The sequence below is a fragment of the Coffea eugenioides genome, chromosome 10 (assembly GCF_003713205.1).
Source record: "Coffea eugenioides isolate CCC68of chromosome 10, Ceug_1.0, whole genome shotgun sequence".
Classification (NCBI taxonomy): domain Eukaryota; kingdom Viridiplantae; phylum Streptophyta; class Magnoliopsida; order Gentianales; family Rubiaceae; genus Coffea; species Coffea eugenioides.
In genome coordinates this window covers 15,229,587-15,247,253 of record NC_040044.1, presented here as the reverse complement: position 1 = coordinate 15,247,253, position 17,667 = coordinate 15,229,587, and the positions used below count along the sequence as shown (strand labels likewise).

Genomic DNA, 17,667 nt, shown 5'->3' with positions numbered 1-17,667 from the left:
ATTTTAGACTCCATAACCAAATATGAGAAAACTTAGATCTAATACAAAAAATAGAAAAAACTACAAAAGCTGTCATTAGAAATCTCTATGAGAGGAGAAAATATCACTAAAAATCCTTAAGAAAGAATAAACTCTCACTAGGAAACTCCATGAGAGGAGAATAACATCTTTTGCTACTAGAATAGCATTGCCCTCAATTTGATGAGTACAAGAGTTTCAGATACTGTCCTCATCCACCAAGCTTCACAAACAAACTGAAAAATAGTAGAACACAAATGCATCCATACAATGGTGAAGTACTTTTAAATTTTGACATTGCAAGACAAGGTATGTGAACGCCTAGGATGAAATATGCCAAATGATTCTTGAAGACCACAGGCTACGAGTCTTGATTAGGCACTTCTCTGCTGTAAAATTTTCCCACTACTCTGGAGTCCAGAATTTCAATGGCTTTCTCAGACTTTATGTTCTTAGGTGTCTTGTACTGGTTTAAAGAAGTTCCTTGAGAAACATAAAAGTCCATGAGCACATTGAATGAACCTTGTTTGACAACTCTTACTTCCAAAGGGCCAATGGTGTTGCTCTGATTCCTCAGCATCTTATATTGCAGATCCAAAGATTGTTCCACTAAACTACAGCATTTTTCCATTTTAACCTGATCAAGTACAGGAAAGTCATCATTGGATCTCAGTTGAAGCTCCCAAAAGAGTACATAGTGACCAGGAATAGAGGATGTATCAGCATAGCTACTGTAATCCAAAAGAAAGAACCCAAGTGGTTCAAGGATATGCATTGCAATTGTAACTGCATTCTGGAGGTCTTGTTCAGTTGTTTTATCTGTGTCAATGCTCAAAACCACATTTCTCCTTTGTACAAATTTGAATTGGGGAGTGATATTGTGAAAACCTGTCACCAGGAGAACATCTCCCATTCTGTACCTGTATAAACCTGAAAGTACACGCCTCTATCAATATTCTAGATATTAGAGCGTTTGAGCTTCGAAATTCCCCAATCAACATTGTTTATGTTTATCAGGATAATAGATGTATGAAAAACGAGAATGCAGTACCTATATCTGACAAATTTGAACATCAGAACAACTCTTGCACATTACATATTCAAGGCAATTGTTAAGCAGAAACAAATGGACATACTTCCATTTTAGAACATGATAAATAGATTCAGATGGAAATCAGAAGACACCTTCTGGTGATAAGATGCAAACAGTTCAAGAGGGAATTTTGTGTCTGCAGAGTACTTCTTCATGGGACAGACTAACAGAATTATAGTTCACGTCTACAGTATACCATAAGCAATTGGGTCAATCAAAAGTATAGAGAACTTTTTTTAGGTCAAAGTACATAGATCTTACCTGTACAGGTTGTGACAAGAAGTTCGTAATGTTGGCCAATCTTAACATTTGCAAGATCCACAATGTGATCTTTCAGGTGAGCATCCTTGCTATTGGTGCAGTTTGGATCTTGATGATTGCCAATTGGTATGAACTCATAGTAAGCCATGTTTGGTATCAAAGTATATGAGACATCATAAGGACTGCATAATGGTTTCAAATTTATCCCAAAACATGCCTCTGAAGAAACATAGGCTGGTGAAACTATAGGTAACCTGCCTGTATAGAATTCAAGCGCGGGAATGTACTGTGCCATGGACCCAGTAATTATGGCCTGGACATACTTGGTCCTTGGCCAGATCTTCTTAATTATTCCTTCCCAAGATTTTTCTTGGCATACAAGATCAATTGAATCAGCCAAATCTGGTATTTGTTTGCTCAAAATCAAGGAGACAGCCCTTTTGCATTTCGGGTCAGTGATCCAATCACTCATTTGTCCAGTTCTTATGTTGGAAGACATTTCTTGCCAATGTTCCTCAAAAAATTTGATTATCCTTAGCAAACCCGAGGCAAAAAATGTACCAATGCTTGCTATCTCATCGCGCTGCACAAGGCCACAAAGTAATTGACTATACAAGCTCTGATTGGTATCTTCACAGAATATAACCTGAGGATATCTGTCTTTTCTGTTCTTTATCTCGCTTGCTGTAGTTGTTCTTAAAACTAAGCCACCAGGAGTGTGGGTATCTGGGCTGATAAGGACAAAGAACAGCGCTTTCCCATCGTTTAATCCGTGGAGGTACCTTAGTTCAAAGCTATACATTTAGCACCTTTTGTTTGACTCTCATAATTCTGCCGAAGAAATAACAACTGTAAATTCATTTCATTAGTGAATTTACCTATTCTGAACAGTAGCAAGGAGACAAAAAAAGAAGGCCCTGCGCTCTCCCTCCTCAGCAGTTTTTGGAATCCACTTTTGCTTCCCACCTGAAGTGCCCGAGCTGCCAACAAAGTTGATGTTATCAGTTAAGAAAAACAAGAAATTCATGGAAACAAATATAAATAACTCGCTCTTGAGCACTATTGACTTTACGCCCACTCCATTTAGGAGTTTCCTTTAATCTATTTACAATAAATCAAAGAAATTGATTTACCTGATCAGTAGCTCAGTAATGGAATCATTAGTTAAAATCTGAGATGGCTCTCCATCCAGTGCAATTCGATCAATGTAAATCTTGATATCTTCATAATCTACCAAAGGAACTTTATTCTTGAATAGTTCCTTATCAGAGTAACCATTAAGAAAACCTTTCAAGTAATTGGTGCTTGCATTTTTAGTTAAAATCTCCTCCAGGACCTGTTCTTGTATATGACCAGCACTGCTGGTTATATCCTCCAAAATCCTCGAACCAGCTTCAGTATCTCTTGGATCAAAGGTTGGCAGCATTCTGGTAAAGAAAAGAAATGCAGAATCTGAGTTTGGGGATGGGAAATATACAGGGAAATTAATTAATGAATAAGCACGCTCAACTACATTGTCTTGATAAAAAGATTTACGCCATGGTTAAGCTCTCTTAAACCCATTGGCCAGGTGATCCATCCTCTCATCCTCATTCCCTTCTCCTAGATGCCTAGTTAGTTTGCTGTATGTTACCATTGTAAATTTGTAATGATGTAAACAGAAAAACTCATTGAGTTGCTTAGTCTCCTTATGCTATGTTCATCACTTTCGCAATCCAAAATTGCCAAATGATCTTGAATATAGCTTCGATCGAGCTCTTATGGATCTATATCCATGCTTGAGTTCAGTCAAAATCTAACTCAAATCAAATTTGAGTAATTTGGGTTGCTATACGAATTGAGTGGGATCTCCATATAATATTCCTTATTTAGCTTATAGAGTTTTTATCTATATTTTGTCAAGCAAGCTTGATCTCGAGCTTCAGCTCGTCCTCATAATTTTCTTGAGTCAAACTCAAGCATGAACACGTGATATTCATCGAACTTGAGCTCGGACTTAACCACAAATTAACTTTCTTTGATCTTGAGCTCTAGTACCTTAATATTTGGGCTTGATTTGGCTAATAATACCCCTAGAGAGGTGATCCAAAATTTAAATGAATAGCACATTTCTATACATAAAAGGAAGCTTATTCGTATGCATTTTCCAAAATATGGCAAAAATATACTAGATACCAGTTGTATTCTGCAATATAATTAATAGGGCAAATTATACTTTACCCCCTATGATTTAATGCTTTTCCATGTAACCCTTCTATAGTTTCCAAAGCTATGCATAAACCCTTATGTTGGGACTAAAGTTTCAAAGTGACAAAAATGGTACTCTATAAGGGAACCAACTCATAGGGCTGAAAAATGAACTAACCTATTCGATACTCGAATCAAGTTCGCTTGGTAAGAGCTTGTTCAAGTTTGGTTAACCAACTAGTCAAGCCAAATTTGAATAGTTTTTTATGTTCGATAACATACAAACTCGATAAAAAATTCGTTCAAACTCGGTTTGGCAAATAAATAAGTCAAATTTGAACAAAATTTCAAGCTTGTTAAAATAATAAAACAAACTTGAACATTAGGGTTTTCAACTTGATTAGATTCGTTTATATCCCTATCAACTGAAATGTTGAGATTATTGTCATCTAGAAACTAAAATGTCTGAAATGGCCAAAATATGAAAACACAAAATGCATGACATTTTAGTCCTTTATGGTTTAGTGTTTTTCCACATAACTACCTTTTGTTTTCAAAATCTATACATAACATCCATTTGGTTAACAAGTAGTTTTCATATTAACATAGGGGTACTTTGATATTTTAGTAGATTATATTATCGAATGTAAATTCGGTCATTTTGACATTTTAATCCAAACCATGACGGAGGTTCGTATAGTTTTTGAAATGGTAAGAAATTTATATGGAAAAGCACTGAACCATGATGGAGTTTCTAGTAAACGGAGTTTGCCAGATAAAAAGGTGAGTAGTGTTTTGACTACCAATTTACCAGAGCTTCGTCCTTCAACCAAAGGCAACTAATATCACCAAACTTATCAGCATGATAACCAAAACTCAGAAAAAAACAGAACTAAAAGAATTACATATTAAGACAGGATTAACAACTTGACTGTATGAATCTTGTTGACTTTCGACCTACAAATGCAAACTGTTCAAAAAGATGTAAATATATGGCCAAGTAAGCATATCGCATAGGGAAAAAAGGAAAACATATGGATCACATCAGAAACAACAGGAGGAAATTAATAAAGGAAGCGAATATACCTCACCTAAAAGAAACTTGATTGCATATAATCCTACGGCACAATATTCCTCACCTGGAAAAAACTTGATTGCACTGTGATTCCACCGCAAAAATTTTGCAGAAAATGAAGCCTTTGAGACCTAATTTTTGTCGACTGCTTTTCAGTGATGCAGGGACTAGAGAACAGTGAAGCTGTCTGAACTCGAAAGGTTGACCAATTACCAGTGCTACAGGAAGTTGTTAGCGTCAGTCCATATTCATCAAATGTTGACCGGAGATTACAATTATATTTAGATGGGGAGAATTGCACTTTTAGTCCCCAATATTTGGCCTATGTATCAAATTAGTCTTTAAAGTTTTGATCAAAACAAATTTAGTCCCCAAAGTTTGTGATTTTAGACAGATTTATGACAATTAGAGGAAATAGATCGATGACTAATAGCTAACATCAAATTACCCTTAGTCAATAATTTTAACTTTGCACTTTTAGTTCCCAATATTTTGATTTTGAATTATTATCTTCTCTTAAATTTTAAACAATGATATTAAGGATTTAATATTAAATGAGATGTAAATTAAATGGGTAATAGGAATTCTAATTAAACTTCTTTTTCTTCTTTTTTATTTTTATTTTATTTATTCATGCCAATAGTATCCCATATGTTTCTTTTCTTTTGCATGGTTAGTCTAAAATTTGTTAAAATATATATGTATTATTGTTTCTCACTAGTAATAATTAATTGATAATAGGTTTTATTATTTTTATTTTTAATGATAACTAAAAAAACTTAATTAAGTTTCCCTTTAAATATATACTTTTGTAATTAATTTGATTTTTTCTACATTTTAATAGGTTAACAATTGAGTTTGAAATGAAATTGATATTTTTTACACATCATATGAACCATTAAATGATTATCAAAATACATTGATCAGATCAAAGTACATTAAATGATTATCAAACTTTATAAGGTTGGATTCTTCTCCTTCTTTCTTCGTTCTCTCTAGAGAAAACTCTTTAAGTAAAACTCCATTCTAACTCTCCCATGGGAGAGAGATCAGATTTTTTTAATCTTTCCCCATGGGAGGAATCCTCTCTATAGTTTTTTTTTTTCATTTGTGTGGATAAAATCTCTCCTAAAATTTTCTAGTGAGTGTTTCTTCTCTCGTTAGAATTGTCTAGTGAGAGTAATTTTTTCTTCTAAATTTTTTTAGTGAGAGTTTTCTTCTCTCCTAGGAATTCCTAGTGAAAGTTTTACTACATATTTTTTTTTATTTTTCTTCTATTAGATCTGAGTTTTTTCAGATTTTGATTATCAATTTTGGAATTTCTTGGATCTATTCGGCAGATCTCACCATAATAACTAGACTTGAAGTAGTTAATCAGCAGATCTGGCGATTGGAAACATGCACAGATGTCCATGGATTTACAATTATTTTATCTCATTTTTTAAAATTTGGAGTTTTATAATGTAATTTTTATTATTTTTCAGATCTGTAGTATCCTTTCTTCAGATCTGTTCTTTGATATCTGTGTATGCTTAACGATATAATTTATACCATCAGTACAGATTTTAATGAAACTGTGATATTTTATATAAAAAAAGTACTTAGATATTAAAAATAAATGCTTTAAATTTACAATATTGGAACATTGGATTTTAATTTATAAGAAAGACAACAAGAAATAAAGAAAGTTTTCTAAAGAATTCCTAAGATCACTTCATATTGATACTTATCTTCACTAGTTTTTATAATTACAATGGCTAACTACAAGGATTTGAAGTCTACGTACGCAAGACATGCAACAATTTGTGTAGTTGTAATTATAATAAACTTAAATTATAAAACTAGAATTCTCTTTTTCTTCCACTATTTTATATTTTATTTATTATTGGTGTATTGTCATCCAATTATAATTTATTTAACAAAGATGTACTATTTAGGCTACCATCATGTTGTATCAATATAATGTGTTTTCATGAAATTTTGTAGAAATTTAGGAACAAAGCCTAGTTATAACTACTTAAAACCTATGGGACCATAATGATCGAAAAGTGAAACATTTGGGGCTAGAAATATAAAATTCAAAACTTTTGACTAACACCAAGTTGATGTTGACCATTAGTTATGATGATTTTCCATTAGTTGTCCTAAAGCTGTCTAAAATCTCAAACTTTGGGGACTAAATATGTTTTTGACAAAATATTGAGGACTAATTTGACATATAGGTTTAACATTGAGGACCAAAACTATATTTCTCCCAAATAGATAATTCCTTGTGTTATGAGATTATTAGATCTTCCCTTACCTAATTTCCCACATGTTTTACTTTCCATTTCATGTGTATAAATTTCATTTGGTAGTCAACTGGGGGAAGGGACTTTCTAAAATTGCTAGGCAATTGCTTCATACATGGTGGTGGTGGATTTGAAATTGGATTGATAGGCTTGATTGTCAAGACACAATTAGTTGCAGTGAATAGAAACATTCATTGTAATTTTGCATATTGTTGTATTACTAGTATTTATGAGAGTGGGTTCAATTGGTAAGGTTCATTCACATTATCTAAGAGAAGTTCAAATACAAATCTCGCTACCAGTAGTCTCTCATTAATAAACAATCTATAAGAATTACTACAAGGCACTCCATGTGGCATCTAGAGGATTTTAAGGTGCTTTATATGACATATGGAGAATTTCGAGAAGAATTTGTTGTGTAATTTCTAGGCATTTTTTGTACTGATAAATACATCGTTAGCTTGCTCTGGATTGGAATAAGATAATCTTGTTCTCCACGTACTCAAACATTATTATTACTAAAAAAAATTAAGTCTACATGTTTTTTTTGGCATCCTGTTAGGACTTGTTTGGATCAAACTAGCTGAAACAACAATTGTGTCTAGATTTGTCACTCTACCACTAACTTAGCGGAGCAACATTGTATTCCTACTCTATTCCGAACAACTTGATGAACCTCAAAAGTTTATGATGACTAGTTAATGGTGGAGCAAACACAACGAATTCATATATTTTTCGACAATTAACGTGAACATATTGATTTACAGAAGAAAGTTGTACTGTTCTTAATGTGAGTTATGGATCCAGCCTTGATAAGTTTAGGGAGTAGCCACATGAAATAAGGCTCAATTATAATTTTGCCCCTTTATTCACCAAGTATGCATATCAAACCCCATGACTAAAGGTCAAACCCATGAAATGAACTTTGGTTCATGTCAGTAGCTGAAAAGACAATTATGCCATCATAATTTCTAGCCTTGATAAGTTCACCCTTCTTATGCCATCGGATGAAAATAGCATTCTCCCATTGGAGGAAATATGTCATTTAAAAAAGATAAATGTATGACCCCTGAATTTTTACTCTTGATGTTTGTGTTGGGATCCAATTGTGGAATACATGACTATTGAGATATCAATTACACAACAATTTAATGATCAATAAGCCACAAGTAAAAAAGATAAACGACACACAAGATTTAACGTGATTTGCCTCCATCATTAAGTGTACGTCCATGGAGAGAAATCCGTTCTTTATTATGAGAGTAAAACTCTATACAAGAATATAATTTGAACCCAAGTTTAGCCCTTATATATGATTTCTCATCTCTCAAGAATCCTCTCTCACCTCATGTATAAGACTACATATCGCCCTTATGTGCTACCTGTAGTATGCCAACTTCACCTATTTATAAGTAACATTACTTTGCCAACATTCAAATAATAACAAGAAATAACTGCTAATTCCTAATCATACAAGGAATAGAAAATAACTCCTAATTCCTTAATTCATACAATTTTCCTCCATTCAAGATTGAGAAATACGTGAATCGCAAACGAAGATCAGCTTGCTGTATATTCTTCTTTGGATTGTTGTTTTCAACCTAAAACAAAAAGTTGAAAATAGCTTTTCTTTGTTTTCTTTTCTTGTTTGTTTAGCACTGTAAAAGCGAGATTAATGTAGAAGAATGCACAGAAGTTTGGCTTTTCACGGGTTGTTGGGATCAATTTGTGCTTCCCTCCTGAAGTACCTGAGCTGCAAATATTTCAACAAGACTACTCAAAAATGACAACACCCTCTTGAATATGTTGTCATTCATCCGAAAATATTTGTACAATTTTATAGCGCATATGTATTATAACATCACTGATTTGAAAAAGCTTTTCTAACACTACCACTTAACCAGGAGCTGAGCATTCTGTTGCAGTAAAAAAAATTCCAATAAACTTGAAGAAAATATAAATATCACCAAGAAAAATTTGATTAACAAAAGTTTAGTGATCGAAAATTCCCATTTAGGGAAAAGAGAAATACCCCGTTACCAAATTCTTGTTATTTTATCTTCTTTCTTCCTCCCTCATCCTTAAGAGAATAAGATCAATAGATTGATTACGGGATAAGAAGAATAAACCCTTCATTAAACCAAAAGTACAAAGAACAAAGGAAGGGATTTATTTAAACACACTGAAAAAACAAAACTAAAAACCTTCGAAGAAAATTAAAAATAAAGGCAGGAACAGCAGAAGAAGAAGCTTTCTTTTTTTGGGATGCCTGTATATTAGAGATGAAGTAGCCATCAACAATTAAGGGAATCAAGACTGTTTTATAGTTTAATGTTCATGTGATTAGACACGTAATCGACTTGCCTTTGCCTTTAGTTAGTAGGCTACCAAGAGAGATTTGAGAGAGATTTGGCAAGTTCCTCTTATCCCATACACAAGTTCCATTAGCTTCCCCTTATCCTCTGTCTAGGGAGTAATATATACTAGGAATGGTACATGGGTTGTTGCACGGTGGGAACAAAAATAAAGACGAGTATCCATTTTGGTTGGTCAATACTGCATTAGTTGATCAAGACAATGATTACCACAAAAAGATATAATGTTTTTCTTTTAAGTGTTTTCTTTGTGGCTTTTACTTCTGGAAATAATCATGCGTGCTTGGATATATCGCCATTTTCCAAAAGAAAAAAAAGAGTTTGACCTTCAATCTGCAAATGAAAACCAGTTGACAGTTTAAACATAAAATCTCATCATCATTAGTGTAAACGACAATAGGATCAAGAACCGTATCTGTATGGCTAAGCAACATAATAACAGCTTTTGAGCAATAGGAAGCTAAAAAGTAACTTGATCAAGCAGAAAAAGAAAAGTTAACCATTGGAATTGGTCCAGTGGCTAAAAAGAGCCTCTTAGAGCTTCTGCCATGCAGTAGGTCGGGCGTGGGGAGGGGGGGCCGGGTTTAAACCCGACCCACCCTGACATAGTGCATTACTAGGAAGTCTCGTTGATTCCGTTGTTTCAAAAATCCAGAGAGTATAGTAGTACACTCCCCTCTCTCATACGATGGAAGTAGAATAGATTATTACTATTAAAAAACAAAAAAAAAAGAGTAGGAAAAAGAAAGGCAAACATAGCCTTAAAAAAATCTATTGTACTAAGATCCCACGGCAAAATACTGTAGAAAATGAAGCCTTTGAGATGGGTTAAGACCTGCTATTCTGTCCCAAAGGGAGAAGTAGAGTAGAGCTGTCTGAATCAGTGACATGACGAGGATGTTCATTTTGATCTTATTCAATAAATGACGACTGAATAATGTCATAATTCCTTACATTATAAAACTCTTATTCGACTTTTTTATTCCACAGGTTTTAACATCTACCTTCCTTGAAGGTTGATTAAATTATTAAATGAACCCTATAATTTGAGCAAATTGCATGTATACCCTTACGAGTAATAGCATCTATACCCAACAAACGGTAGTGGAGAAGTGACAAAATTATGCCTTGCAAAAAACTACATTTATCGCCCTCAAAATTTGTCCAAATTTAGAAAAGTCCCTATAATTTGACCACAATGCAATTTAACATTTCAATAGCCAAATGCTTTATTAAAAAATTGCTTTAATGTGATCCAAGAAAAACGAAACCTAAATTAAATGAACTAAATCAATTACTAACAACTAAGAAATGAGCAAATAAAAATAAAATGAGAAAACATCTTAATTTCTCCTTCTTGTGACTAATTTATTTCAGTCGTTGCCATACTCTTTCAACCCACTCTTTCCATTACACTAATATATATATATGTAATTTGTTGTGTGAAAATAGTATTTAGCTACACTATATGAATTTTTATCCATAACATAATACTAAATTTTTATCCTTAGTTCTTAATAAGTGTCTTTTTAGGAATTTTACTTCTGATTTCCAAATGGGAGTCATTGTATGAAATCTTAACTTTTAGTGCTTAATAGTGGATATAAAAAAATAGGTTTTCTATTTTTGAAAAAAATAGTTTGATTATTTATACATTGACATGAAAAAGAATTCTTAATACAACAATGTTGGCTAAAGAAACTACGCCAATGACCAATATATTATCATTAGTGATGCCATAAATGGATAGAAAAAAATTAGTAATTGATAGGTATTGTGAGAATTTTATCAACATAGTTGCAATTGATGCAATTTATTAGTGGAAAAAGTTTAGTAAATAAAAGTTTGGCTATTTGAATAATTGGCTAATTTGGACAAAATGTTAAGTTTCATTTTGTCAGTTCGACAAATCTCAGGAGAGGTAAATAAAATTTGGATAAAACTTAAAGGGCTGTAAATGTAATAAGCTGAATTTATTAAAAGGTATTTTGGGATTAATCATATATTGTTCTAGGTATTATGAGAATTTTATCAACATAGTTGCAATTGATGCAATTTATTAGTGGAAAAAGTTTAGTAAATAAAAGTTTGGCTATTTGAATAATTGGCTAATTTGGACAAAATTTTAAGTTTCATTTTGTCAGTTCGACAAATCTCAGGAGAGGTAAATAAAATTTGGATAAAACTTAAAGGGCTGTAAATGTAATAAGCTGAATTTATTAAAAGGTATTTTGGGATTAATCATATATTGTTCTCATGCAAGCATAATTTCTGATGGCAATTAACGTTAGAGGGAATTTGATAAACATTTTCTCATTCAAGGGGATTGACTGTAATTTAGTCAAGTTATAGGGCTCATTTGGTAATTTGATCAAACCTTAAGGGAAGTAAATATAATTAGAGTAAATCTTATATACACTGATAATATATACACTATCACGATCGGATACACGACACATAAGCAAAATTTAGGTTTCAAATTCAAATTCGAATTATGTGTCATGCATCCAATGGTGAAAATGCATACATTGTAGTATATTCGCAGCATTTTAGTCCTGTACATTTGAAACTAGACTAAACCAGCATGTGAACTTCACTGCAATGTTCTTCAACTCAGTCAAAATGAGTGACGATCGACTGAGTGATTAGTTTCGAGTTTTATCGGTCCAATTGGCCAACTCATTGGTCCATTGTTTTTCTTATTTATTATAAACATGTATAAAGAAATCTGAAAAATTTTCCATCACCAATGATGATTCTGCACCAAATCAGCTGCATTATTTCTTTAAATTCATCTTACAATGAGACTAACATCCAACAACTTTGGAACCGTTAACTGTAAGTGTCCTTTTCGGTGGGAAAAATAACTATTTAAGTACCCAAAAAACTTTCTTGATAAGTGTAGACACCAAATTTTTATTTTAACTTTATTTTTATTTTATTTGTTGACCTTGGTCGATCAATCCTTGGTTTTGATGATTAACAAACCAAAATGTAGATTTGGTCTAATGTTTTTATGTGAGAAATTTGTTAGAATCAGGTTCAATGGTGTCAAGGAAAGAAGACCAACCAAATGAAGAAGCAAAATCAGGTCACTCATGTCGGACGGCCAAAAGGAAACTATCGGACGTCCGAAAGGATGAAGAACATCAAGAAGGAAACTCTGTCGGACGCTCGTGAGGAAGCATCGGACGTCCGGAAGGATCGGACGCACGCCTCGGACGCACATCGATCGCATCGGACGTCCGAGAAATTTCGCAAAGATTTGATGACTCTCTGCCTACGTTCGGACGCAGGGTTCGGACGTCCGACAGGTGGTTCGGACGTCTGACAGGCACCTGTCGGACGTCCGACAGGCCAACGGCTAGTTTTGACAGCAATTAATATTTGACCGTTGGAGAGTCTTTTGGAGCCATTTCTCACCTTCTATAAAAATCCCAAAGCACAAGAAGACTAGAGACTTTTGCCAACACAAAATACAAGCTTACAAGTGAGATTTTTGAGTAGAAAGATTCTTTGTTGGTTGTATAAGGGGTTGGGGAAGTTGGGTTGTGAGGTTGCTCAAGTGAAGGTTACTCTCTTGGAGTAGTAAAACCTTGGTGAAGGTGAACCAATCACTTGGAGTGGTAAAACCTTGGTGAAGGTTGCCTCATTTGTATAAAATAGTTCTTAATTGGGTGAGTGATCTTTCAAGTGTAGGTTGTTGAGGGTTAACTAGAATAGTTGTAAAACTCCTTGGCTCAACCAAAGAGTATTTGGGGTGAGGAAGGAGTGAGCCTTCACTTGTACATCTTGGTTAGCATCGCCATCAATTGAAGAGGCTATTGGTTTGATATTTGGTTTGCATTTCTTATCTTTTCTCTTTAATTAAGTTTTCTTTATTGTGCTTAAATTTGATATATCTTTGTGCATCATTGTGAATTTGTTTGTACTCATTGGGTTGCACCGGGCTCTTACAATTGGTATCAGAGCTTGGTCTCTTTTGATCAAGCTTAACCGCTTAGAGTAAAGATCATGGCAACCATAAAAGTTTCTTTTTTAGAAGGGCAATCTATTGATAGACCACCTATGTTTAATGGTTCTCATTTTAGCATGTGGAAACAAAGAATGATGATTTTCTTACAATCTGTTTACATTGAATTATGGTATGTGGTAGAAGATGGTCCTTATGAAGCTAGAATAGTTGACTCTATCACCAATTTGAGTAGATTAAAGACTAGACAAGAATTGAATGAAAAAGACAAGAGATACCTTTCTTTGAATGCCAAGGCCATGTGTATATTGTACAATGCATTAGATGTAAATGAATCTAGTAGGATTAAAGGTTGTAAATCAGCTAAAGATATTTGGGATAAATTGTGTGTATTTCATGAAGGTAATCAAGATATTAAAGAACAAAAGAAATCTTTACTTGTTTCTCAATATGAATTTTTCAAAATGCATCCTCTTGAAAATGTTGATAAGATGTGTAGTAGATTTTGTGACATTATTGAAGATCTTAAATTGCTTGGAAAAGAATATTCTTTGGGTGAGAAAAATAGAAAGATTTTGAATGCCTTGCCAAAAGAATGGGAAAACAAAATAAATGCTATAGAAGTGGCAAAGGATTTAAATTCTATGTCCATTGAATCTCTTGTGGATACCCTAACCTCTTATGAATTAAAGCTGAAATTCAAAGTGCAAGAGGAAGAAAATGCAAGAATGTATAAGAGAGGCATAGCTTTTAAAGCATCTCAAGTGGGGGATAACCCATCCTTCATGGGTAATGAAATCATGGAAGTGGACAATGATATAACTCCTCACATCAAAAGTTTCAAGAAGATCTTCAACAAGAGATGTTCAAGAGGAGATTGCAAAATTACATGGGATGAATGCAATTCAAAAAGAGAAAAAGAAGAGTTGGCCCAAATGGCACTAATGGCCGTTGGAGAAGATGAGGTAAGTTCTTATCACTCTTCTTGTGATGAAGATAATGAAGATGATGATGTGAAAACTCTTATGATTAAAATGCATAAAAGTTTGAAAAAATCTTATGCTAAAAATAAAGATTTGAAAACAAAAATAAATGATTTGTTGGAAGAAAACTCCAAACTTTTTCAAGAAAACAAATGTTTGAGAATGGAAAATGATGATTTAAAAAATCAAAAAGGTGTTTTTGAGTGCAAAAATAATTTGAAAAGGAAGTTGGAAGAGAAAACAAAGTTTTATGAAAAAATGTTGGAGGAACAAAATTTGTTAAAGAAAAGAATTAATGACTTGAACGAGGTTCTCCAAAATGAAAAACAAAAGTTTTCTCAAACAAAAGAAAGCAAATCTTTTCAAGGCACAAATAAGTTTGCTAAGAAAATTAGTTGCATTAAATCCACTTATGTGCAAAATACTTCTATCATGTGTCACTTTTGTTGCCAATTTGGACACATGCAAAATGATTGCTATGTAAAGAAAAATATGAGAAAAGGTATGAAATCCATGTGGATTGCTAGATCATGTTGTAATAACTCCCAAGGACCCTATTATGGTCTTGACTTGAAAAATAAAGGGGGAGTTTGCTTTTTGATTGATGCCAAAAGGGGGAGTAGGATTTATTGAAATTTCTTTGCATGTTGGCACTTTCTAAGGGGGAGCTTTATTTGATCTTATTTGATAAAAGAAATCTTCATTTTGTTTGTCATCATCAAAAAGGGGGAGATTGTTGACCTTGGTCGATCAATCCTTGGTTTTGATGATTAACAAACCAAAATGTAGATTTGGTCTAATGTTTTTATGTGAGAAATTTGTTAGAATCAGGTTCAATGGTGTCAAGGAAAGAAGACCAACCAAATGAAGAAGCAAAATCAGGTCACTCATGTCGGACGGCCAAAAGGAAACTATCGGACGTCCGAAAGGATGAAGAACATCAAGAAGGAAACTCTGTCGGACGCTCGTGAGGAAGCATCGGACGTCCGGAAGGATCGGACGCACGCCTCGGACGCACATCGATCGCATCGGACGTCCGAGAAATTTCGCAAAGATTTGATGACTCTCTGCCTACGTTCGGACGCAGGGTTCGGACGTCCGACAGGTGGTTCGGACGTCTGACAGGCACCTGTCGGACGTCCGACAGGCCAACGGCTAGTTTTGACAGCAATTAATATTTGACCGTTGGAGAGTCTTTTGGAGCCATTTCTCACCTTCTATAAAAATCCCAAAGCACAAGAAGACTAGAGACTTTTGCCAACACAAAATACAAGCTTACAAGTGAGATTTTTGAGTAGAAAGATTCTTTGTTGGTTGTATAAGGGGTTGGGGAAGTTGGGTTGTGAGGTTGCTCAAGTGAAGGTTACTCTCTTGGAGTAGTAAAACCTTGGTGAAGGTGAACCAATCACTTGGAGTGGTAAAACCTTGGTGAAGGTTGCCTCATTTGTATAAAATAGTTCTTAATTGGGTGAGTGATCTTTCAAGTGTAGGTTGTTGAGGGTTAACTAGAATAGTTGTAAAACTCCTTGGCTCAACCAAAGAGTATTTGGGGTGAGGAAGGAGTGAGCCTTCACTTGTACATCTTGGTTAGCATCGCCATCAATTGAAGAGGCTATTGGTTTGATATTTGGTTTGCATTTCTTATCTTTTCTCTTTAATTAAGTTTTCTTTATTGTGCTTAAATTTGATATATCTTTGTGCATCATTGTGAATTTGTTTGTACTCATTGGGTTGCACCGGGCTCTTACAATTGGTATCAGAGCTTGGTCTCTTTTGATCAAGCTTAACCGCTTAGAGTAAAGATCATGGCAACCATAAAAGTTTCTTTTTTAGAAGGGCAATCTATTGATAGACCACCTATGTTTAATGGTTCTCATTTTAGCATGTGGAAACAAAGAATGATGATTTTCTTACAATCTGTTTACATTGAATTATGGTATGTGGTAGAAGATGGTCCTTATGAAGCTAGAATAGTTGACTCTATCACCAATTTGAGTAGATTAAAGACTAGACAAGAATTGAATGAAAAAGACAAGAGATACCTTTCTTTGAATGCCAAGGCCATGTGTATATTGTACAATGCATTAGATGTAAATGAATCTAGTAGGATTAAAGGTTGTAAATCAGCTAAAGATATTTGGGATAAATTGTGTGTATTTCATGAAGGTAATCAAGATATTAAAGAACAAAAGAAATCTTTACTTGTTTCTCAATATGAATTTTTCAAAATGCATCCTCTTGAAAATGTTGATAAGATGTGTAGTAGATTTTGTGACATTATTGAAGATCTTAAATTGCTTGGAAAAAAATATTCTTTGGGTGAGAAAAATAGAAAGATTTTGAATGCCTTGCCAAAAGAATGGGAAAACAAAATAAATGCTATAGAAGTGGCAAAGGATTTAAATTCTATGTCCATTGAATCTCTTGTGGATACCCTAACCTCTTATGAATTAAAGCTGAAATTCAAAGTGCAAGAGGAAGAAAATGCAAGAATGTATAAGAGAGGCATAGCTTTTAAAGCATCTCAAGTGGGGGATAACCCATCCTTCATGGGTAATGAAATCATGGAAGTGGACAATGATATAACTCCTCACATCAAAAGTTTCAAGAAGATCTTCAACAAGAGATGTTCAAGAGGAGATTGCAAAATTACATGGGATGAATGCAATTCAAAAAGAGAAAAAGAAGAGTTGGCCCAAATGGCACTAATGGCCGTTGGAGAAGATGAGGTAAGTTCTTATCACTCTTCTTGTGATGAAGATAATGAAGATGATGATGTGAAAACTCTTATGATTAAAATGCATAAAATTTGAAAAATCTTATGCTAAAAATAAAGATTTGAAAACAAAAATAAATGATTTGTTGGAAGAAAAACTCCAAACTTTTTCAAGAAAAACAAATGTTTGAGAATGGAAAATGATGATTTAAAAAATCAAAAAGGTGTTTTTGAGTGCAAAAATAATTTGAAAAGGAAGTTGGAAGAGAAAACAAAGTTTTATGAAAAAATGTTGGAGGAACAAAATTTGTTAAAGAAAAGAATTAATGACTTGAACGAGGTTCTCCAAAATGAAAAACAAAAGTTTTCTCAAACAAAAGAAAGCAAATCTTTTCAAGGCACAAATAAGTTTGCTAAGAAAATTAGTTGCATTAAATCCACTTATGTGCAAAATACTTCTATCATGTGTCACTTTTGTTGCCAATTTGGACACATGCAAAATGATTGCTATGTAAAGAAAAATATGAGAAAAGGTATGAAATCCATGTGGATTGCTAGATCATGTTGTAATAACTCCCAAGGACCCTATTATGGTCTTGACTTGAAAAATAAAGGGGGAGTTTGCTTTTTGATTGATGCCAAAAGGGGGAGTAGGATTTATTGAAATTTCTTTGCATGTTGGCACTTTCTAAGGG

At 33.7% G+C, this 17,667-nt stretch overlaps 1 protein-coding gene across 3 annotated transcripts; it reads right to left on the bottom strand.

The window, feature by feature from the left end:
* Positions 1-75: 75 nt before the first annotated feature.
* LOC113749790 (indole-3-acetic acid-amido synthetase GH3.17-like) lies at positions 76-4,852 on the bottom strand. Of its 3 annotated transcripts, none has more exons than XM_027293642.1 (5): positions 4,646-4,852; positions 2,506-2,799; positions 2,251-2,352; positions 1,373-2,154; positions 76-948 (listed from the first exon to the last, which is right to left on the bottom strand). In XM_027293642.1, exons 2-5 carry the CDS (start codon positions 2,796-2,798, stop codon positions 380-382), a joined length of 1,746 nt encoding a protein of 581 aa, XP_027149443.1. In that variant the 5' UTR covers position 2,799; positions 4,646-4,852; the 3' UTR covers positions 76-379. The 3 variants fall into 3 exon arrangements, with proteins under 3 accessions (XP_027149443.1, XP_027149442.1, XP_027149441.1); XM_027293641.1 differs by having other exon boundaries at positions 4,651-4,852; XM_027293640.1 differs by having other exon boundaries at positions 4,699-4,852.
* Positions 4,853-17,667: the final 12,815 nt, after the last annotated feature.

What these genes read in the sequence shown, in the direction of transcription:
- LOC113749790 (XM_027293642.1), bottom strand. Translation starts at nt 2,798, where the DNA reads ATGCTGCCAACCTTTGATCCAAGAGATACTGAAGCTGGTTCGAGGATT. An exon ending in ATTACTGAGCTACTGATCAG is followed by an intron (nt 2,353 to 2,505) that starts GTAAATCAATTT and finishes CTTTGTTGGCAG; the next exon opens with CTCGGGCACTTCAGGTGGGA. An exon ending in CTTGCTACTGTTCAGAATAG is followed by an intron (nt 2,155 to 2,250) that starts GTAAATTCACTA and finishes CTTTGAACTAAG; the next exon opens with GTACCTCCACGGATTAAACG.